This window comes from Balaenoptera ricei, chromosome 1 (assembly GCF_028023285.1).
Source record: "Balaenoptera ricei isolate mBalRic1 chromosome 1, mBalRic1.hap2, whole genome shotgun sequence".
In the NCBI taxonomy this organism is placed as follows: Eukaryota; Metazoa; Chordata; class Mammalia; order Artiodactyla; family Balaenopteridae; genus Balaenoptera; species Balaenoptera ricei.
In genome coordinates this window covers 9,290,574-9,308,905 of record NC_082639.1, presented here as the reverse complement: position 1 = coordinate 9,308,905, position 18,332 = coordinate 9,290,574, and the positions used below count along the sequence as shown (strand labels likewise).

Below are 18,332 nucleotides of genomic sequence, written 5' to 3'. Positions count from 1 at the left end.
AAAAATACAAAACCTATACATTAAAGTTATAAAACAGTGTTGAGAGAAATTAAAGGAGAGTAAATAATTGGAGAGATATACTGTGTTCATGGCTTGAAAAACTCAAATTTTTAAGATATCAGTTCTCCCCAAATTGACCTATAGACTCAATACAATCCCAAATAAAATCCCACCCAGTAAGTTTCTTTGTATAAACTGACAAACAATTTCTGAAATTCATATGAAAATGCAAAGGACTTAGAGAGCCAAAACAATTTTGAAAACAAAGAACAAATTCAGATGACCTACGCTACCTGCTTTAAGATTTATTATAAAGCTACAGTAATCAAGAGAGTGTAGTATTGGCATCAAGGTAGACAAATAAGTGAATGGAATAGAATAGAAAGTCCAGAAATTGTCTCACACATACATGATCAATTAATTTTTGACAAAGATGCAGAGGCAACTCAGTGGAGAAAGGACAGCCTTTTCAGCAAATGGTACAAGAACAATTGGATGTTCATATGCTAAAGACACACACACCACAAAACAAAACAAAATTTTTAAAACCCTCTATCTGTACCATATCTGTACCATATGTAAAAATTAACTCAAAATGTATCATAGACCTAATTGTAAAACCTAAAACTATAAAACTTCTAGAAGAAAACCGAGAATAAAATCTTTGTGACCTTGCATTAAGCCGAAATTTCTTAGATACGACACCAAAAGTACAATCTCTAAAAGAAGAATGGATAAATTGGACTTTGTCAAAATTAATAACTTCTGCTCTTTGAAAGACATTGTTAAGAGAGTGGAAATACAAGCCACAATATTGGAGAAAATAATTGCAGATCACATGTCTAATAAAGAATTTGTATCCAGATTATATAAATAACTCTCTCAACTCATAAGAAAACAACCCAATTTTTTTATTGAAGTGTAGTTTGTTTATAATATTGTGTTATTTTCAGGTGTATAGCAAAGTGATTTAGTTAAATATACATATTTTTCATATTATTTTCCATTATAGGTTATTACAAGATATTGACTATAGTTCCCTATACAGTAAATCCTTGTTGTTTATCTATTTTATATATAGTAGTGTATATCTGTTAATCCCATACTCCTAATTTATCCCTCCCCCGAACCATAAGTTTGTTTTCTATGTCTCTGAGTCTGCTTCTGTTTTGTAAATAAGTCCATTTGTATTATTTTTTAGATTCCACATATAATGTTTGTCTTTCTCTGTCTGCCTTGCTTCACTTAGTATGATATTCTCTAGATCCATCCATGTTGCTGCAAATGGCAATATTTCATTCTTTTTATGGCTGAGTAATATTCCATTGTGTATATATATATATCTCACATATTCTTTATCCATTCATCTGGTTTTTTGTTTGTTTGTTTGTTTTAAGTTTAAAAAACCCAAAACTTTTATTTAGAAAGGCTGAAATGATTGTATGCTAATTTGAACAGCTAGGTTGTATAAGAAAGTTCCTTTTTTTCTTTTTTTTTTTTTGGCTGCGCCTCACGGCTTGTGGGATCCTAGTTCCCTGACCAGGGATTGAACCCAGGCCTCAGCTGTGAAAGCACAGAGTCCTAACCACTGGACCACCAGGGAATTCCCAAGAAAATTCCATTTTTGATATCTTCCAAGAATTGGATTCCATTATGTGTGCTTTGTTCTTTCTTCAGTCAGACTGGAGTTGAGCAGAAATATGGCTTACTCCTTTCCCCTCAAATCATTCTCAGGCTCCAGACAAGGAGCTGGACCTTTGGGTGAACAAGCAGGTAACTGGCAATGGTACCTTTTAACTCGGGAGGCTTTCCAGGAGTATACAGGAACAAGGAACAAGCTGCTTCTGAATGAGAAGATCATGTAATTAGCAAAGTATCTAAAATAGCCAAAACTATTCTCGCTATGAATAGCCAAGAAAAGCTAAGCAAATGCTATCCACAGACATTTGCTGTATCTTAGACAGTTCCTTATGGAACAAGTGCTCATCCTCTCTCCCAGTTAGCTCCAGTGGGTTCACCATTACAGGCTCTGGGGCTAGAACAGGGGTAAGACAGGATGCTTGCTTTCCTCATTGGTATCCATTCATCTGTTGATGGATACTTAGGTTGCTTCCATGTCTTGGCTAACAAACAACCCAATTTTTAAAATGATTAAAAGAATTGAACACCAAAGAAGAGATACACACAGATGGTGAATAAGCACAGAAAAGATGCTCCACATCACAGAACTCTCCTATTGAGGCTGGTCAGAGACTCAGCTCAGCATCCTTACCCACCATTAATACACCTAGCACCAGCTTTTATCCCAATCTGGCTTTCTAGAGTCTTCTCTTGCTCTAGGCTCCATTTGCTAGGCAAATGTAAAATAAAACCAGAATGAGACACCACTGCCTAACTACTTCTATGTCTAAAATGATGGCATGTAAAATCAAAGACTCACTATACCAGCGTTGGCGAGGACAGGGAAAAACTGGAACCCACGTGCTCTGCTGGTGGGAATGTAAAATGGTACAATCACTTCAGAAAACAGTTTGACGGTATCTTAAAAAGTTAAATATAAATTTACGATATGACCCAGAAATTCCAGTGCTAGTTATCTACCCAAGAGAAATGAAAACATGTCCATGCAAAGACTTGTACAAGAATGTTCCTGGCAGCATTATTCATTATAGCCACAAAAAAGGGGAAATAATCCAAATGTCCGTCAACTCATAACTGGACAAGCTAAATGTGGTATCCATACAATAGAAAATGGCAATAAAAAGAAATGAAGTACTGACACGTGCTACAAAATGGACGAACCTCATAAACATTATGCTAAGTGAAAGAAGCCATACGAAAAAGACCACATATTGATGACTCCAATTATATGAAATGTCCAGAAAAGGACAGAGATTTACTGCAAATGGGCAGGAGGGATCATTGGATTGTGGTGATGGGGCTGCAGAACTTTGTAAATTTGCTGAAATGATTGAATTGTACACTTAAAAAGAGTGAATTTTATGATACATATATTGTACCTCAGTAAAGCTTGAGAAGATGTAAACTATAGTGACAGAAAGATGAGGGGTTGCTTGGAGATGGGGTGGGCGGGAGGGACGATGACGGGGCACGAGGAAACGTGGGGGATGATGAGTTTGTTCACTGTCTTGATTGTGGTGACGCTTTCATAGGTGCATACATCTGCCAAAACTTATCAAATTGTACACTTTAAACATGGGCAGTTATTGTATGTTAACTATATCTCAATAAAGCTATTAAAAGGTATGAAGCAAGTAAGCAAACAATAAAGAACTTGGCCTAGCTGGGCTCAGTATGTTTGCCCTCACTGGAAATGGACCACTTCCACTCTTATGCCATGACGCCGCCTCAGGGATGAAGGTTAATCCTCCTGGTGGTCAGAGCTGTGAGCTGTACACTTGGTCATCCATTCGTGAGGACGGATGAACAGTCTAAGGAAGAGATGATACACAGTCTTCTGGGTGGTGGCAAATGGTGTGGCTGGAGGTCAGAGCTCAGGAGAAAGAGATCAGAAGACTAGCGCCAAGAACTGGGGAAGGGGGAAGATGAACCAGTGATGTCCAGTACATGGGGGCGCACGGGATTACATCTTGGTGTCTCATGTTTCGAATCCATCAGAGGACACCTGCTGCCCGGGAGACGGTCCACGACCAGCTGGAACGGACGATGCAGCTGGTAAATGTCAACCCCCCTCTCTGCTCAGCCACCCCAGTGCAGGTGCGATGGGCCCAGGGACAGAGCAGCCAAGATGACGGGGGTGAAGTAGCCTGGGCTCCTTTCCTAAAGGCTCGGTCCTGCTGCTGCTGGACCCCTAGTCTGCAGGACCAAAGCTGAGCCCTTGATACGGCATCTCCAAGAGACCAGCCAGCCATTGATCTGGTGGCAGATCAATTACATCAGGTCCCCTTTGACCCTAAAGGGAGCGATTTGTACTTATTGAAATTGATGCTACTCCGTGAAAGGGTTCGCCTGACCTGCCTTCAGGGCTATTGCCCGCACCACCATCTGAGGGCTGCCTGATGTAGTGACGTGGTATGCCACACCACATTGTCTCACACCAAGGGACCCATTTTTTGGCAGAACAGGTGGGACAATGGGCATCTGACTAAAGGATCCACTGATCTTACCGGGGACCCCAACACCCGAGTGACATGGCCTACTAAAAAGACATAGCTCAGGGACCATACGCTACAGCTCTGTTCTCCAGGAAGTTGGCATATGCAGCTGTATCCCCTGAGGCTAGATTACATGGCGCCGGCAAGCAGACGGTGGACCCTCTCCCTACTGCTCGCAGTGAAGCACTTGTGGAACTTGCGTTTCCTATCCCTGCAAACATTGGCTCTGCCAGGTTGGAGGTCCCAGTGCCCGGGGCTGGGAAACTTCTGCCAGGGGACACGATAGGGTCCCACAGTCCCAGTGAACTTGAAGACGTGACCATCACCTGGTCTTCGGGCCTCTCTGCTGGTGGACCAGCAGGCAAAGAGAATTACTGTACTGCTGCGGGTAATAGAGTCCCATCACCATGAGGGGTCAGGACAGCGTGTACAAAATGAGGCAGAGGTGTTTCCAGAACCTCCTCTGGTGTCTCTCGGTGTCTCCACACCCACTGATAATAGTAAGTGGCAATTGTGGCAATCACAGTCCACCCACGGCAAGACAGCCAAGGGCTCAGATCCCTCGGGGATGAAGATCTGGATGACCCCACCAGGAAATAACCAGACTAGCTGCAGCTTTGGCCATGGACGAGGGACCGACCGTATCACCGTGAAGAGGACTCGGTTCAATGGGACTTAGACCTCCCCTCTCGGGGAAGAAGGGCGGGAAGGCAAGAGCAGATCTGAGTGATTGGATGGGTGAATGCTTCAGACCCTCTTGGCCTTACCTGCCTTTTGTTCCGGCTCTGCCTCGGCTGAGTGGTCTGATGGAAACGCAACTCGCCCGGCCACACCCCCTGCCTGAGTCCTGGCCCTCTCACCTCCACCACCGCCGTGGGCCCCACTTGGTGCTCAAGCATTTCAATATGCAACCCAGAAATGCACAGAGTCAATGTCCCATGGGGCAAATCTTCACCAGCTGGAAGAGGGAGACGGTGAATAAATTCTGCCCCCTTCCTCTCCGCCAGGAAAGGGTGCCGAGACTCATTACATGGCTCCTCAGGGTCACATTTGGTGGCGGCCAGCTCCACCACGCACACTCCTGCTGGCTCTCCCTCCTTCTGACTGCCCCCCGCCCTCACTGCGTTTCTCTGGGGTTGTTCTGCCGATTAAAACGAGGGCGCACAAGCCTTCTGCTCTAGGCTCTGCATTCCGGGAACCCTAAGCTGTGATTGCCACCGTCACATGCTGACTCCCCAGTGTGCGTCTCTGCACCAGACATCACCTGAACTCCAAGTTCACATATCCAACTACGGAAGAGGGACCCTAAGTTCAACATGTCCAAAACAAAACTCCCGATCTTCTCTCCCACACCTGCTCCACCAGGAAGTTTCCCCATCCTGCCACCGACCCAGGACAAAACCCGAGTCAGCCATGACCCATCCAGTCTATCAGCACGTCGCATTGTTTCTGTCTTCAAAAGGTCTCCAGAACTGACCACTTTTCACAGCCTCCATCACAACCGCCCGGTACAAGGCACCATCCTCTCCTCCCTGGAATATTGCACTTGCCTCCTGACTGGTCCCCCCGTGCTTCCATCCTTACTCTCTTGTCTACTCTCCCTATAGCAGCCCAGGACCCCTCGAGTGTAAGTATGTCAGCTCACGTCACTCCTTGGCTCGGAACTCTCCATGGCATCTACCTGGCTCGCGGTGAAGCCAAGGTCCTCACAGTGGCCGGCAAGACCCCAGTCTCCCCTGGTTCCTTTTGCAACCGAAGTCCAACCGCTCTCCGCCCCCCTCGCTCTGCTCCAGCCACACTAGTCGCATTTTGTTCCTTGAAGACACTGGCATGCTCGTACCTCAGGGCCTTTACACATGCGGCTCTGCCTGGAACGCCCCGCCCCAGGTGTCCACAGGGCTTCATTCCCCGCCGGATTCATTCAGCTCTTTCTTCAAACGTCATCTTCTCAGCCAGGCCTACCCCAGCCACACTCTTGTTACCCCCTCCCTGACCTTCCCTGCCTCCTTTTCCCCCATAGCCCTTATCTTCTGACATACTCTTTTACTCAGTGGTTTTGCCTGCTGCCTGCCTTCCCCCACGAGTATGTAAGCGCCATGAAGGCAGGGATTTTTATCCACCTTATTCACTGCTGCGTCTCCAATGCCCAGAACCATGCTCAGCGCGCAGCAGGCGCTCAAATATTTTGATGAATAAACTCCTTGGTTCGTACAAAGGGGAAAATCGATCAGTAGGCTTTTGAGAGGATTGGAAGTCACGCGTATGCATGTCTGACACAAGCCAAGCCCTCTGTAAAAGTTGCCTGTTCTAATCTCTGAGTCTGACTCAGAGACAGAAAACCCTGTCCTGGAGGTCAGAGTGAACCTAGCTGACATCTGTGAGCAGGGCCCAGTGCTTGGAACAGGGAGGTACATTCCTGGCTACGTATTCTGTGATTAAATGGCGACACTGTTACTGAAAGGCCCAAAATCTCAGGCTCTTGATTCCCCAGAACTCTCAGTGGGCAGATGAGGTAGTCTGAGGAACCACAGGAATGAGTCTGGCCTTGACTGGGAATAAAGAACTAGGAGGTGTTGAGTGAGGCAAAGAGGGTAGAGCACCTTTTTTCAAACGACCGGTCATGACCCAGGAGTGGCTGGTGAGCAGTTTAGTGGGTTGCAAACAGCAGCTTCTTCATGAGAAAATACCTGTGTATTGCAGAAAAGGGGTAATGATTGAATTTTTTTTGGTTTCACTTGCACATATATGTGTGTACTCAATCGTGATAAATTTCTAATAATGGGTCAGGGTAAAAAAATGTTCAAAAGCCACTGGGCTTTGGGGAATTTGGACTTGGGCTCCAATCCAGGTTCCATCACCCTCCAGCTGCTGCTGTCTGAACTAGTCCCAACCTCTCTGAGCCTCAGTTTCCACAGTGGAGTGGAAAATGTTAATTACTAAACATACAACACACTTGAAAGCCCCCTAGGTGCCATGCCTACCTATAAGAAGTTTCCAGTAGCATTTGTTACTTCTGCCCCCAGCGCTAGAGGGTTGATAAATGGTGCGACTGTGTTATCAGGACAGGATTTGTTAATTCAGCAAGTATTTACTGAGTTCTGATTCTGTGCCAGGCACTGGTCTAGACCCTGGGTGCTTACCAATGAACAAAACATGTAAAATTCTCATATTTTGCTTATGTTCTTAGAGCTTATGCTCTAGCAGGCGCAGACACAAACAATATTGCTCAGATGATGAGTAGGTAGGAGGGTACTCAGAAGGGTACTCAGAAGTGCCAGGGAACAGGGGAGAGAGGGATTTTAATAGGGAGGGGTGTGCATGGACCTCAATGAGGTGACGTCTCAGCAGACTTGGAGATAAAGGAGTTAGTCAGCTGTGGTGCATTCTGGACCACGGGCAGAGAGTCAGCCAGGCAAAGGCCGTACGGTAGAGTGTGGACAGCAGTTTCAAGGAAGAGCAAGGACCAGTGTGGCCGAAACAGAGGGAGCCGAAGAGGGAGGGGCAATCAGAGGCAGTGGATCCTGAAAGGCCACCACAAGGACTTGGGCCTCGATTCTGGGTGGGACAGGGAGCCAGAGCCGTATTTCGAGCAAAGGAGTAATACGAGCTGAGTTCTATTTCCAGCCTACGTCAAGGTCACTCTGGCTGCTGCTTTGAAACAAGTGTGAGAGGTGCCAGGGTGGGAGGAGGGGCTGAGTTAGAGGCAGTAACGTGGGTCAGAGCCGTGACTGTGAATGGAGTGGATGAAATGGTCAGGGGTGAGGTGTATTTTTAAGACAGAAACTGACAGGTTGGACGCAGCACGTGTGACAGGGGAGTCCAGGATCACGCCCCAGGTTTGTGACCTGGGAATCTGCAGGGACGAGGATGCCATCCGCTGAGGTGTGGAGGCCTCTGAAATGGATGAGCAGCGAGGCGAGTGGGCAGTGCAGAGCCCAGGGGACAGGTGTGCAGGGTCAGCGAAACGGACTAGTCATGCCCCAGCCACTGCTGAGGGCCGTTTAAAAAAAAAAAAAGAAAGAAAAGGTCACAACCAATTTCTCAGAAGGCCAACTAGGGTGAACCAGTCTGAGTCATTACTTTTTAAGTGAAAAATGAATGGTTTAGAGTTATGGCGAAATCTGTAAAGAAATCACTCTAGATTTCCTGGTTCTTAAAGATCAGTTACGCCTTTTGTTCTTCTGAGAGTATCAGATTCCTTCCAGAGTCAGGAGGAACCCACAGGCAGATTACAGTGGGAACTTCCCCTAAACGAAGTTAAGGTCATTTCAAAATACAGCCTGCAGACTTTGTCATGTCAAAGAGAGTTTGCATACGAACAGTAAGCTGAGGAGACACACAAAACAAATGGTTTCCAACTAGGTTTTATTTTAGTGTTCAATATTATCAGCAATGATACAGGAATAATTCAGGCAAATATATCACCTTAAATACATCAGAGAAAAACCCACCATGTCAAGCACGTCTTGCACTCCAGCAAATGAACATAAAAACAGAGAACAAAGTCAGCAGCATTAAATTAAAGTGCTTTTTGCCACAGTTCTTTCAGAGTCTCGCCCTCAGTGGTGTAATTTCAATTTTACTTATTGTATAAGAAGCTCAAAATCTCATTCATTGCCCAGAGGCTACATTCAAAAAAAATTCATGTTTAGTTATTCTAAATAATAACCACCCCCCCAAAAGCACAAGATTCACTGGAATTGTGTGACACTGATTTCGCCAGACACACTGGGAGGGAACCACCATCCAGGCTGGCAAAAAGCTCAGAGCGCCCTCCCGCCGCATGGTGGCCTCGGCGAAGTCCATCACTTTGTTCCACGCACCAGGGTAGACTGAGGGTTTGAAGGACAAGCGGGCACCTGGAGAGCACGCCACCTGCGTGCCACCCACCAGTGAGCAGAGGCCACCAAGTCATTTCCCCAAAGTCGGAGGGCGGGTGGATTCAAGAGAGCAGGACAAGCCCCACCTCTCTGCCTGAGCCTCTTTCTGGGAGAGACATGCCGCTGGTTTCTAGGAAGTTCTCTGACCTGCCCTGCAAAGGCTGTCACCCGAAGGCTGTTTGCCCCAGACAGTTAACACCTTGGAGACAGGAACCTGCCCCCACTTTGACCGGTAACGATCCCCAAACTCAACAACAGGAAACACTTCTCAAAATCAACACGAGGCCCCATGTGTCAGCTGGAGGCTCTGGGATCAGGGAGGGTGGGAGGCTGGGTGCTGGGTTCCCCGCACTGTCTCTCGGCCACGTGCAGCATCGCTGGCACAGGAGACTTCATCCAGAGGTCTGGTGGCCAAGGGCAGCTTGGGCCGAGGCAGGGTGAGGGGTGGGAACATGTCTCTTATGGAACATCAAGCTAGTAGAGTGGGCTCTGAGACCCCACGAACCCCTCACAGAGCAAGGTCAGATGCAAGGTCCTGTTCTGCATCAACTCCAGATTCTCTAGCTGTCCTGGGAGGGGCCCACTGCTCTCAGCCTGCCGCCAAGGTTCCCTCCTTCCGCCATCTTTCCTTCTACTACATCCTTTAACTATCTGGACCAAACCATCTTTCATGAAAAAGAAACCAGAATAATAGGCTAAGGACCAAAACCAGAACAAGGGACAGAATGAGGAGGAGGCAAGTCTCTCCCCATCACGGCACCGGCCACCCGTGACAGCAGGGGCTTTAGGACACACCCTCCACACGCCCCTCCCCTACGCCACTCAGCGTTCCAGCTACCTCTGCACTCTCAGCCCCACCACCAAGACTGAAAGGCTGGTCTGGAAGGCTCTGCAGATGGGACGAAGAATGAAAGCCGAAGGACCAAACTGACACGTAAGCCACAACCCTCCTGGGACAGCCTTGGCCTTCCTGGAACTGTTCCCAGCGCAATCCGGGAAGAAAATGCAACCACCCCCTAAGGTGGCCTTTCTCTGCGGATGCGCTGGGGTGCGCGGTAGGCAGGTGCGCGTGGGTCAGTGTTAGCGTTGGCTGGAGGAGGGGGTGTCTGCCTGATATCCTTAAAGGCCCAACCAGGCCTTCTGCAATGCTGGCTGATCCCAAGGCCTCATCAAGCAATCAGATGATTGTCAGTCAACAGAGCCGGACAAAACAGAGAAAAGACTCGACTTCACTCCTCAGTGTCATGCTGTCCAGAGTCATCACTGAAAAAAAAAAGTCTCCTTCAGGGGTATGAGCCGGAATATCTTCCTGCAACAGCAGGCAAAGGAGGGGGAAAATAACTAGCGTCTCAGGGCTCAAAACGGTGGGAGACAGTGGGTGCTTTCATTCTCACGGTGGCGGCAACGGACGGGAGCTGCGCGTGGCCCCGGCGGGAGGCCCCTCGCGGCTGGCAGCGCTGCCCCTCCCTACGCAGGCGCCGGCTCCGGGCTGCCCACTATCTGCTGGGCTGCAGGTACTGGTGCGTGAACATGTTGAGTTCGCTGTCCAACCAACCAGCTTTATTCCTGCAGAGAAACGGTTACCTTGTAGCAGTAACAGCTGATAACAAGTAACGGCACGATGTGCCAAGGCCAAGTGCCGTTCTACCGGACACTTGACTTGTACAGGCTCATTTACTCATTATCCCTCCAATAACCTCCACTTCACCGAGGAGGAAAATGAGGCCCAGAGAGGTTCAATAACTTCCTACGGTCACGCGACCAATCAGTGGTGGAAATAAAATCAGGTTTTTCTGACCCTCAAGCCCTGTGTTTGCTTCGTGCCGGGACCACGGGCAAGTCCCTGGACTGCTGGGAACACGGTCTTCCTGCCTGTCAGCAGGAGGCTGGGCTGCTCACACGCAGCCCTTTTCAGGTTCACCCTGTCGCTGCAGGTGACGAGCAGCAGAGACACCCACCCCAAACCCACCGGCCGCTTGAGACTTCCCCGGGGATGCGCGGCGTGTCTCTAGAACACAGCTGTCCCAGGGCAGTGGGCGGGGAGGGCAAGGCCCACCGACGCTCTCTGATGCAGCTCCCTCTGTGCTGACGTCAGGGCGGGGCAGGAAGAACAGAGTCCCGTGTGCTGATGTTATCCCAGCCTGAGTGGGCCGAGGACTTCTGCAGAGCACTTTCACACGCAGCTCTGTGACTGTGTCATGAAACCTTACTCCATTTCACAGATGAAAGCAATGAGACATAGGAAAGCTCAGTGATTTGCCCAAACGAGGGTGCCAGGACCAGAAGCCAGGACTCCTGACTCCTGAGACCCATCCTCTCCCCGGCAACCTGCTGCTGGAAGCTCTGACTTTCAACAGAGACCCTACGCAGACCTGGGTTCCGATCCGGGTTCTGCCGGTCCCTGGCTACCCGGCCAGCTCCCCTGTGGACACGGATGCTGATGTGCCGCACCGTGAAATGGCGGGAGCTGGGGGCCGGGTGTAGCCCACTGTTCCCGCCCACAATAAAGGACAATCAACGTGCGGAGTGTCAGAGAGTGCTGGAGCCCAGCACGCCTGGATTCTTCTACTCCTGGCTTGACCACTTACTGTGGGATCCCAGATAAGTTACTTAACCTCTCTAGGCCTCGATCCTCCATTTTATAAAGTGAAGGTGATGATACGTTCCTAAAGGGATGCTGAAGATGGGACAGCACGTGTCAAGTGCCTGAGACATTGCGGTTAAGGACGTGCCTGTGAGCTGTAACCCCAGGGACCGGACTTCCTCTGCTGCCACATGGCCAACCTCACCTGAGCAGTTTGGCTTTGCTCTGAAGCGAATCAAGAACCTCAATTTTCTTGTTCATGGCGGCAATTTCCTGCTCCAGGTTCTCCCGGGTGACATCAACTTGCTGGCACAGATGGGCAAAGGTCCCAGACAGTTCCCTGAGGGGGGAGAGTCAGGATCAACCAGGCCACGTCGGTGGTGAAGCAGCCAGCCCATCTGTCACCTGCGCCTGTCCCGGTTTGTCAGAATCGTCCCCGCCCGCTGCTGAGACCGCGGACATCACAGCCAGCACACACACGAGCATCAGCACAGGGTGAGAACCAGGAGCACAGAGCAAGACGCCCCGGCTTGGGCACAAGAGACCAGGATTCAGATCCCGGCTCTGCTGCTACAGGGGCACGGGGAGTGGCTCTTCAATTTCCTGCACTCAGTCGAGTGCAGGAGACACATGACTCCTCTTCAAATCTCAATTTCCTCATTTTGAAAAACAAGGTGCCAGTAAAAACGTCTACCTCAAAGGGCTCAGGGAGAAAATGAAGAGTTAGGTGCAAAATGCCTAGCAGAGGGCCTGCCACATAGCAATAAAAGGCAGGCAGCCAGCGCCTTCCTGACCACCACCCAGATCAAGCCATCCATTCCCACCTGCCCTAAGATACGCCATGAAGAATGGGCTGTGGCTCAGAACGTCAAAGCTACACCCACAACCCAAGCCCTTCGAGGTAACCTTTAAAAGATGGCTACAGGTAACAGCCCTCGTCTTCCCATGTCTTCCTTTCTTGGGAGACCAGAGGCCTACCTGGTCCCAGCCCAGGACGTAAGGTGTCCCTGGAGACTCCTCCCCCATCCCTAGCCTCCACGCTGGCACTGCACAGCTGAAGGCCAGAGTCAGACAGCGCTCAGGGCCCAGTGGTTTCCAGGCCAGGTTAGGAGGAAACCTAGAGGGCAGTCCTGAACCACGGGAGCCGGCACTGGCCCCTCGGGGCTGACGGGGCCACTCACTGCTGGACTTGGTGGCTGCAGTTGGAGCCGGTATAGCTGATGATGAGCTGCAGCTTCTCGCTGGCGTACTCTACAAACTGGCGCTTGAAGGCCCTCTCCTTGGCCTTGGCGGTCCAGGTCAGACGCTCGTAGACGTACAAGAGGCCATAGAGGCCAAGGGAGAGGGCGATGAGTCGCCAGCCCACAGCCTTCCACACCTGCAGAGGCACAGTGGTCAGCTGGCACAATCCCTCTGCCATCCCACCGCCCATCCTCTCAGCCAGGACTTTCCCAAGAGCCTCAAAGAGCCTTTGTGCTTCTACTCAGAACACTCCTTTCAATGTCGTCCTTGGTCTCACTGAGGCCAGAAGGGCAGGGACCATGTCTAGTTTGGAGACGAGGGAAACTTAGTGTGGGCCACACAACATGACTTGTGCAAAGGCCACCTCTGTGGTTGTGAGCACCAGAAGCACAGATCCAGGCACAGAGGAATCTTAAAGGTAAACGTTAGAGTACTCTGAAGGGACACTCCATTCTGGTGACACTGACAAGCAGAATTCTGCACATTGGTCCTCAGTAGACAGCTTCTTTTGGTCTGGTTTGTAACACTTTGGTTGGAGGCAGTGTAGTTACAGTCAAAGAGCACCGGACTTGGAGCCAGAAATCGAGGCTCTAGTGTGCAGCTCTTCCTTGGCTGTGTGACCTTGGGCAAATTTGTTTACACCTGTTTCCTCCCAAAATAGGATAATGGCCTCCACCCAATTCTCAGGGTTGTTTGGGTAAAATGAGACACTGACTGTAAAAAGGGTTACATAACCGTCAAGTGTCAGCTTCTCAGATCATGACCCTCTGCCAGGTCACCATCTGTGAAAAAAAAAACCAGAGCATGTACCGTCTACAGGCCAGGAGGGAGCGGGCCTCAGCTCCAGCCCGCCCTAGTCTTACAAGCTGAGAATGCAATTCCTGGCAGTTTTGTTACAGTTGCGTTCTGCCACCACTCCACAACTCAAACGACCATGACAAAGAGAACTTGCCCACATCATCAAGAAAATTCAAGGCCTAAATAACTCTAGCTGCAGTGTGTCTTGGGTCACACAAGACATGGGGAGTACCCCAGTAATCAAGAAGGCAGCCTGTGATCTCAGGCCTTGGGGCAGAAAGAAAGGGCAATAAGACTGCAGCTGGAGAGACAAGGGTTCAAGGCCCAGCCTGGCCTCTTTCTGTCTCAAGCCCTTGCAAGTTTTGCTCTCGGTTTCCTCACCTACCAGTGAGAAACTCCTGGTCATACCCACCTCTCTAGAACCCAGCCAGGTTCGTCAATTTCTCAGGTCACTTCCCTACCCTACTGGCCCTACAGGGGAAAGAATATGGTCCTGGAGTCAGATGGGGTCAGAGCTCAAATCCTAGCTGTGTGTCCTTGGCAAGCCAACTGCCGATGTTCTTCTGTAAAACGGGAACCTAAATGTCACGTTAGTTAAGTGAGACTTAAATAAGTCAATGAATGTATGTTAAAGGGCTAAGGCTGCACGGCTCCTGAGATCACAGCAAAAAGTCGTCACGGATGTGAAGCGCAGGGCCGATGTGGGGACACCCACCAGACTGTGCCTCTCGGTCCCCACCCCCCTGCCCGCCCCTTCCCGAGCAGGGCTTGTCACTGACCACTCCTCCAACAACGAGAATGCCCATGGAGGTCCTGGAGGTCAGGGAGGCCAGGCCGGTGACCATGGAAACCATGAGCTCCTCCTGGGTGAGGGAGCCCTGGGGCAGTGGGGGCATGCTGGGGTTGGCCGGGGTCAGGGGCATGGGCCGCTGCACCTGCAGAGAGAAACGAGGAGGGGCTGAGAAGATACCGGCCAGTCTCTCATTCTAGGGTCCAGAACAGGGGCACGGGGAGTGGCTCTTCAATTTCCAAAAGGGAAAATGAGCTTCACATGTAGCAGAGAAGAATTTAAGCTCCTAACAGACCTGCCGGCCCAAAGGTGAGCACCGTGGGGTACCACAGAACGGGCGCAGTGGCCGCCCTGGAACGCTTCAGCACAGGTCCCCAGGTGTGGGACGTGGCCCGAGAGCAGCCCGGGCAGTAACTCCAGTGGTACAGAGATGGGGGGTTCAACATCTAAACATGAAAATGGTGGTATGTGGACAGCTAGGTCATCTATATTTAATAGTTACATGCTCACTTTAACGTGTAATAGAAAAAAAAAATGCGGCTTGAGTTTGTAATTTCACAAATATTAGTGCTTAGGATAAAGCTAGGTTGATTTGTGGCAAAAACCTGACCGTGGTGGTGGCCCACATGCCACGGCTGTGACCTCAGGGCACCCCTTTCAGAACAGTTTGTGTGCCTGGGGTGCAGACTGACCTCCCTTGATGCCCGAGGGTGCGGGACTTCGCTTGCCTGGTCGTTGTAGCCCATCAAGGCCCGGCGGCTGTTCTTGGGGCCCAGGAACCTATTCACCAGCATGGTCCACCCGAGAGAAAAATGGAACTCGATGTCCTCCTGAAAGTCGGCACACAGCTTGTCACAGTTCAGGTCGTAGCTGAGGGAGAAGCACTGCCGAGGGACCAGCAAGTCTACCTGACTCCGCACAGACACAGGAAGGAGGGGTTTCAAGCCGTCTGTCAGGAACAGAAGCGCAGAGAAAGCACAGCAGCTCAGCCCCGTGCGGCGCCAGGGCCGGGCCTCAGGGCACTCGCTGCGGCCCGGGGCGCTGACGGTGAGGCCCGGAGACCAGGCCCGGAAGGGCGGGCCAGTGGGCGGGGGGTGCAGACCAAGGCTCCACACTAAATCCGCTAACGTGCCGATGTAAGGAGGAGGCCGAACTCTCAGCCTCTGCTAGTCCCATGTGGTAACACAAGACACCCCCACGGGGACCTCCCTGGTGGCGCAGTGGTTAAGACTCCACCTGCCAATGCAGGGGGCACGGGTTCAAGCCCCGCTCCGGGAAGATCCCACGTGCCGCGGAGCAAGTAAGCCCCTGAGCCACAGCTGCTGAGCCTGCACTCTAGAGCCCGTGAGCCACAACTACTGAGCCCACGTGCCACAACTACTGAAGCCCGCGCACCTAGATCCCATGCTCCACAGCGGGAGAAGCCACGGCAATGAGGAGCACACGTACCACAGCGAGGAGTAGCCCCAGCTCGCCACAACTAGAGAAAGCCCGTGCGCAGCAACAAAGACCCAACACAGCCAAAAATAAATAAATACATAAATAAATAAATTTTTTTTTTTAAAAAAAAAAGGACCCCCCCCCACTGACCCCCCAAGTCTATGTGTAGAATGAACTCATGACACATGCCCAGAACCCCAAGGTATGGAGCTGACTCATCATAAAAGGTGACAGACAAGGAAAGGCCTTTACTTCTGTAGACTGGCCTGAAACTGATCTTTGGGCAGCCCAGGGACCAGGTCGCGAGGCCCCCGCAGCACTGACCTATCATCTCCTGCTGCATGGTCTGCAGGGAGCTGGTGATGGCCGTGGAGCAGCGGTCCGACATATTTCGGCCCAGTCCTTCCTCTATATGGCGGTGCAGTTCCTGCAGCCAGAAGAGAGGCGAAGGGAAGTGGCGCCCTCTGCCAGCGGTTCCCTCTGGGGAGCCCAGGGACAGGGAAATCCGAGGCTGGTCAGCCCAGGCCCACAAGGCAACGGCGGCAGGCAGGCCGCATGGGAGCCTGGGGCTCGTGTCCCTGGCTGAGGGGCCCTGACTCAGAGCAGCAGGGGCTGAATCGCTGTCTGCTTGGTGATTCCTTCCAGTAGCCAACAGGAAATAAGGGGAGCCCCTGCCCAGAGCACCTGCCACTTAATGACTCACATTCTTATAAACCTTGAGGACCACTGGGGAAGGGTGGAAGTCCATCTGGTACTCGTCCACCAGCACAGAGAGGCGCCGGATCTCCTCAGCCATCGCGGTGGACACCTACAGCAGAAGCAGCGTGCTGGTTAAGTGTCAAGGAGGAATGTGGTTCAATTCTGCAGCACCAGGAGAGAGTCTAACAGACTCTAACACACTGGATATCTTTCCCCTCACCCATGCAGTGTCCTCAGCTGATCTACGGAATTAAAGTTTTTGAGGTAGAGGGGATATGAGAGACTGGCTGACCAAACACCCCTGTAAGATATGGAGGAGGAGGCCCAGAGGAGGGGGGACTTGCCCAGGGTCACACGATAGAAGAGCAAACCCAGGGAGGCGCCACGTTCTTGAATCAGGGCCACGACTTCCTCCTGGAAGGCTGAGGAGCCCCCAAGTAATAGGATGTCTGCGTTTTCACTTTTCTAGCTCCCCAGCCTCTACTCGGAGTCCAAATCTCCCCAGTGTGCTTCCTCTCCCACTTCTCACCTGCCTCTCAACTTCCTCCGTAATCTGCTTAATTCGCAGTTTGTAGTCTTGCGCCAAGAGCTCCAGCTGCTTGTCAATAAATTTCAGCCGCTCCTGCCGCTCTTCTCGCATTTCCAGGCAGTAAACCCTGAAAGAAAGAGCTCTGGTTACGCGACGCAGGTCCCCACGTGACTAAGCAGAGAAGCAAGAGGGGACGCGGGGAAGCCTGTGTGGGCCCCAGCGGCGATCCTGGCGGTTCCATGCACGTCCCCGGAGGCCTGCTCTTCCCCTTCCCAGGTATGAGGGAGAGACGGCGCCGACAACTCACTCAAGTTTTCCAAATTTGGAAGACGTGGTGGTGACAGACAGGGGAGAGCGCTTTCAGGGGCTTTAGAACAAGTTCTGCCAATTAATATAGAAAAAAATCACTAGTATAATCAAGAAAAAGAACAAAGAGGTACTACGCTACCCAGAAGCCTGGCCAAATTCCCCAAGTCTGAATTACTGATGGGGTCAGGGAAATGGGAGTTCCAGCATACACTGCTGGTGGGACCTCGGATGGGTTCAGATGTTTCAGAAAGCCACAAGTAAAACTGGGTAAAACTGAAATGCATATACCCTAAGAGGAAACGTTCCACCTCCAGGAATTAATGCTAGAAAGACACCTGCAGATGTGCACAAGCGGACACACAGACTGGCATCCACTGCAGCAGGGTTTGCAATAGCAAAATAATGAAATCTAAAAATCAATCTACAGGAAAAGGAGGTACATTCACAGTGGACTACTCTATAGCAGCTAATAGTCCTAAACTCCATCTACAGGTACCAACAAGGACAAAGGGTAAAAACGATGCTGAGTGGAAAGAGAAGCCAGGTGCAGCATGATCCTGTATCTGTGCATTTAAAGCACTTGCAGAGCAACATTATGTATTCTTCAGAACTTACATAAAAAGTATTGCTTAATGAATGACAGGACTACACACCAAATTCATGATTGCAGTTGCCTCTGAGGAGTGGGCAGAGGGACACTGGGACAGGGGCTCAAGAATCAAAGGGTATTCAACATTTTTTTCTGTGTTGTTGTTGTGGGTTTTTTTTAACATCTTTATTGGAGTATAATTGCTTTACGATGTGTTAGTTTCTGCTGTATGTCTTTTATTTTAACTTAAAAATAAAGCAAATATTGTCAATTCTGTGCAATGGAAGCACGGTTTATTCTCTGTATATCTTTCCTATATTTTAATTTCTCCAAAAA

The 18,332-nt window shown here is 50.3% G+C and overlaps 1 protein-coding gene and 1 non-coding gene across 4 annotated transcripts in view; both read right to left on the bottom strand.

Moving 5' to 3' along the window:
* Nucleotides 1-1,951: 1,951 nt before the first annotated feature.
* LOC132354733 (small nucleolar RNA SNORD22) lies at nt 1,952-2,078 on the bottom strand. Its single transcript, XR_009499384.1, has one exon. It is a non-coding gene; the product is annotated as a small nucleolar RNA SNORD22 (small nucleolar RNA).
* Nucleotides 2,079-8,484: 6,406 nt separating this feature from the next.
* Nucleotides 8,485-18,332, bottom strand: part of MFN2 (mitofusin 2) — a 28,313-nt gene continuing 18,465 nt past the window's right edge. Inside the window, exons 12-20 of one of the 3 annotated variants that reach the window (XM_059913358.1) lie at nt 17,099-17,225; nt 16,574-16,678; nt 16,195-16,297; nt 15,339-15,379; nt 15,123-15,260; nt 14,420-14,575; nt 12,782-12,978; nt 11,806-11,940; nt 8,485-10,582 (exon numbers count right to left, since the gene is read on the bottom strand). In XM_059913358.1, coding sequence (XP_059769341.1) covers nt 10,513-10,582; nt 11,806-11,940; nt 12,782-12,978; nt 14,420-14,575; nt 15,123-15,260; nt 15,339-15,379; nt 16,195-16,297; nt 16,574-16,678; nt 17,099-17,225 — 1,072 coding nt within the window. In that variant the 3' untranslated portion in view covers nt 8,485-10,512. Of the gene's footprint in view, nt 10,583-11,805; nt 11,941-12,781; nt 12,979-14,419; nt 14,576-15,122; nt 15,380-16,194; nt 16,298-16,573; nt 16,679-17,098; nt 17,226-18,332 lie in introns of all 3 variants that reach the window. The other 2 variants (XM_059913340.1, XM_059913350.1) reach the window with 2 other exon arrangements.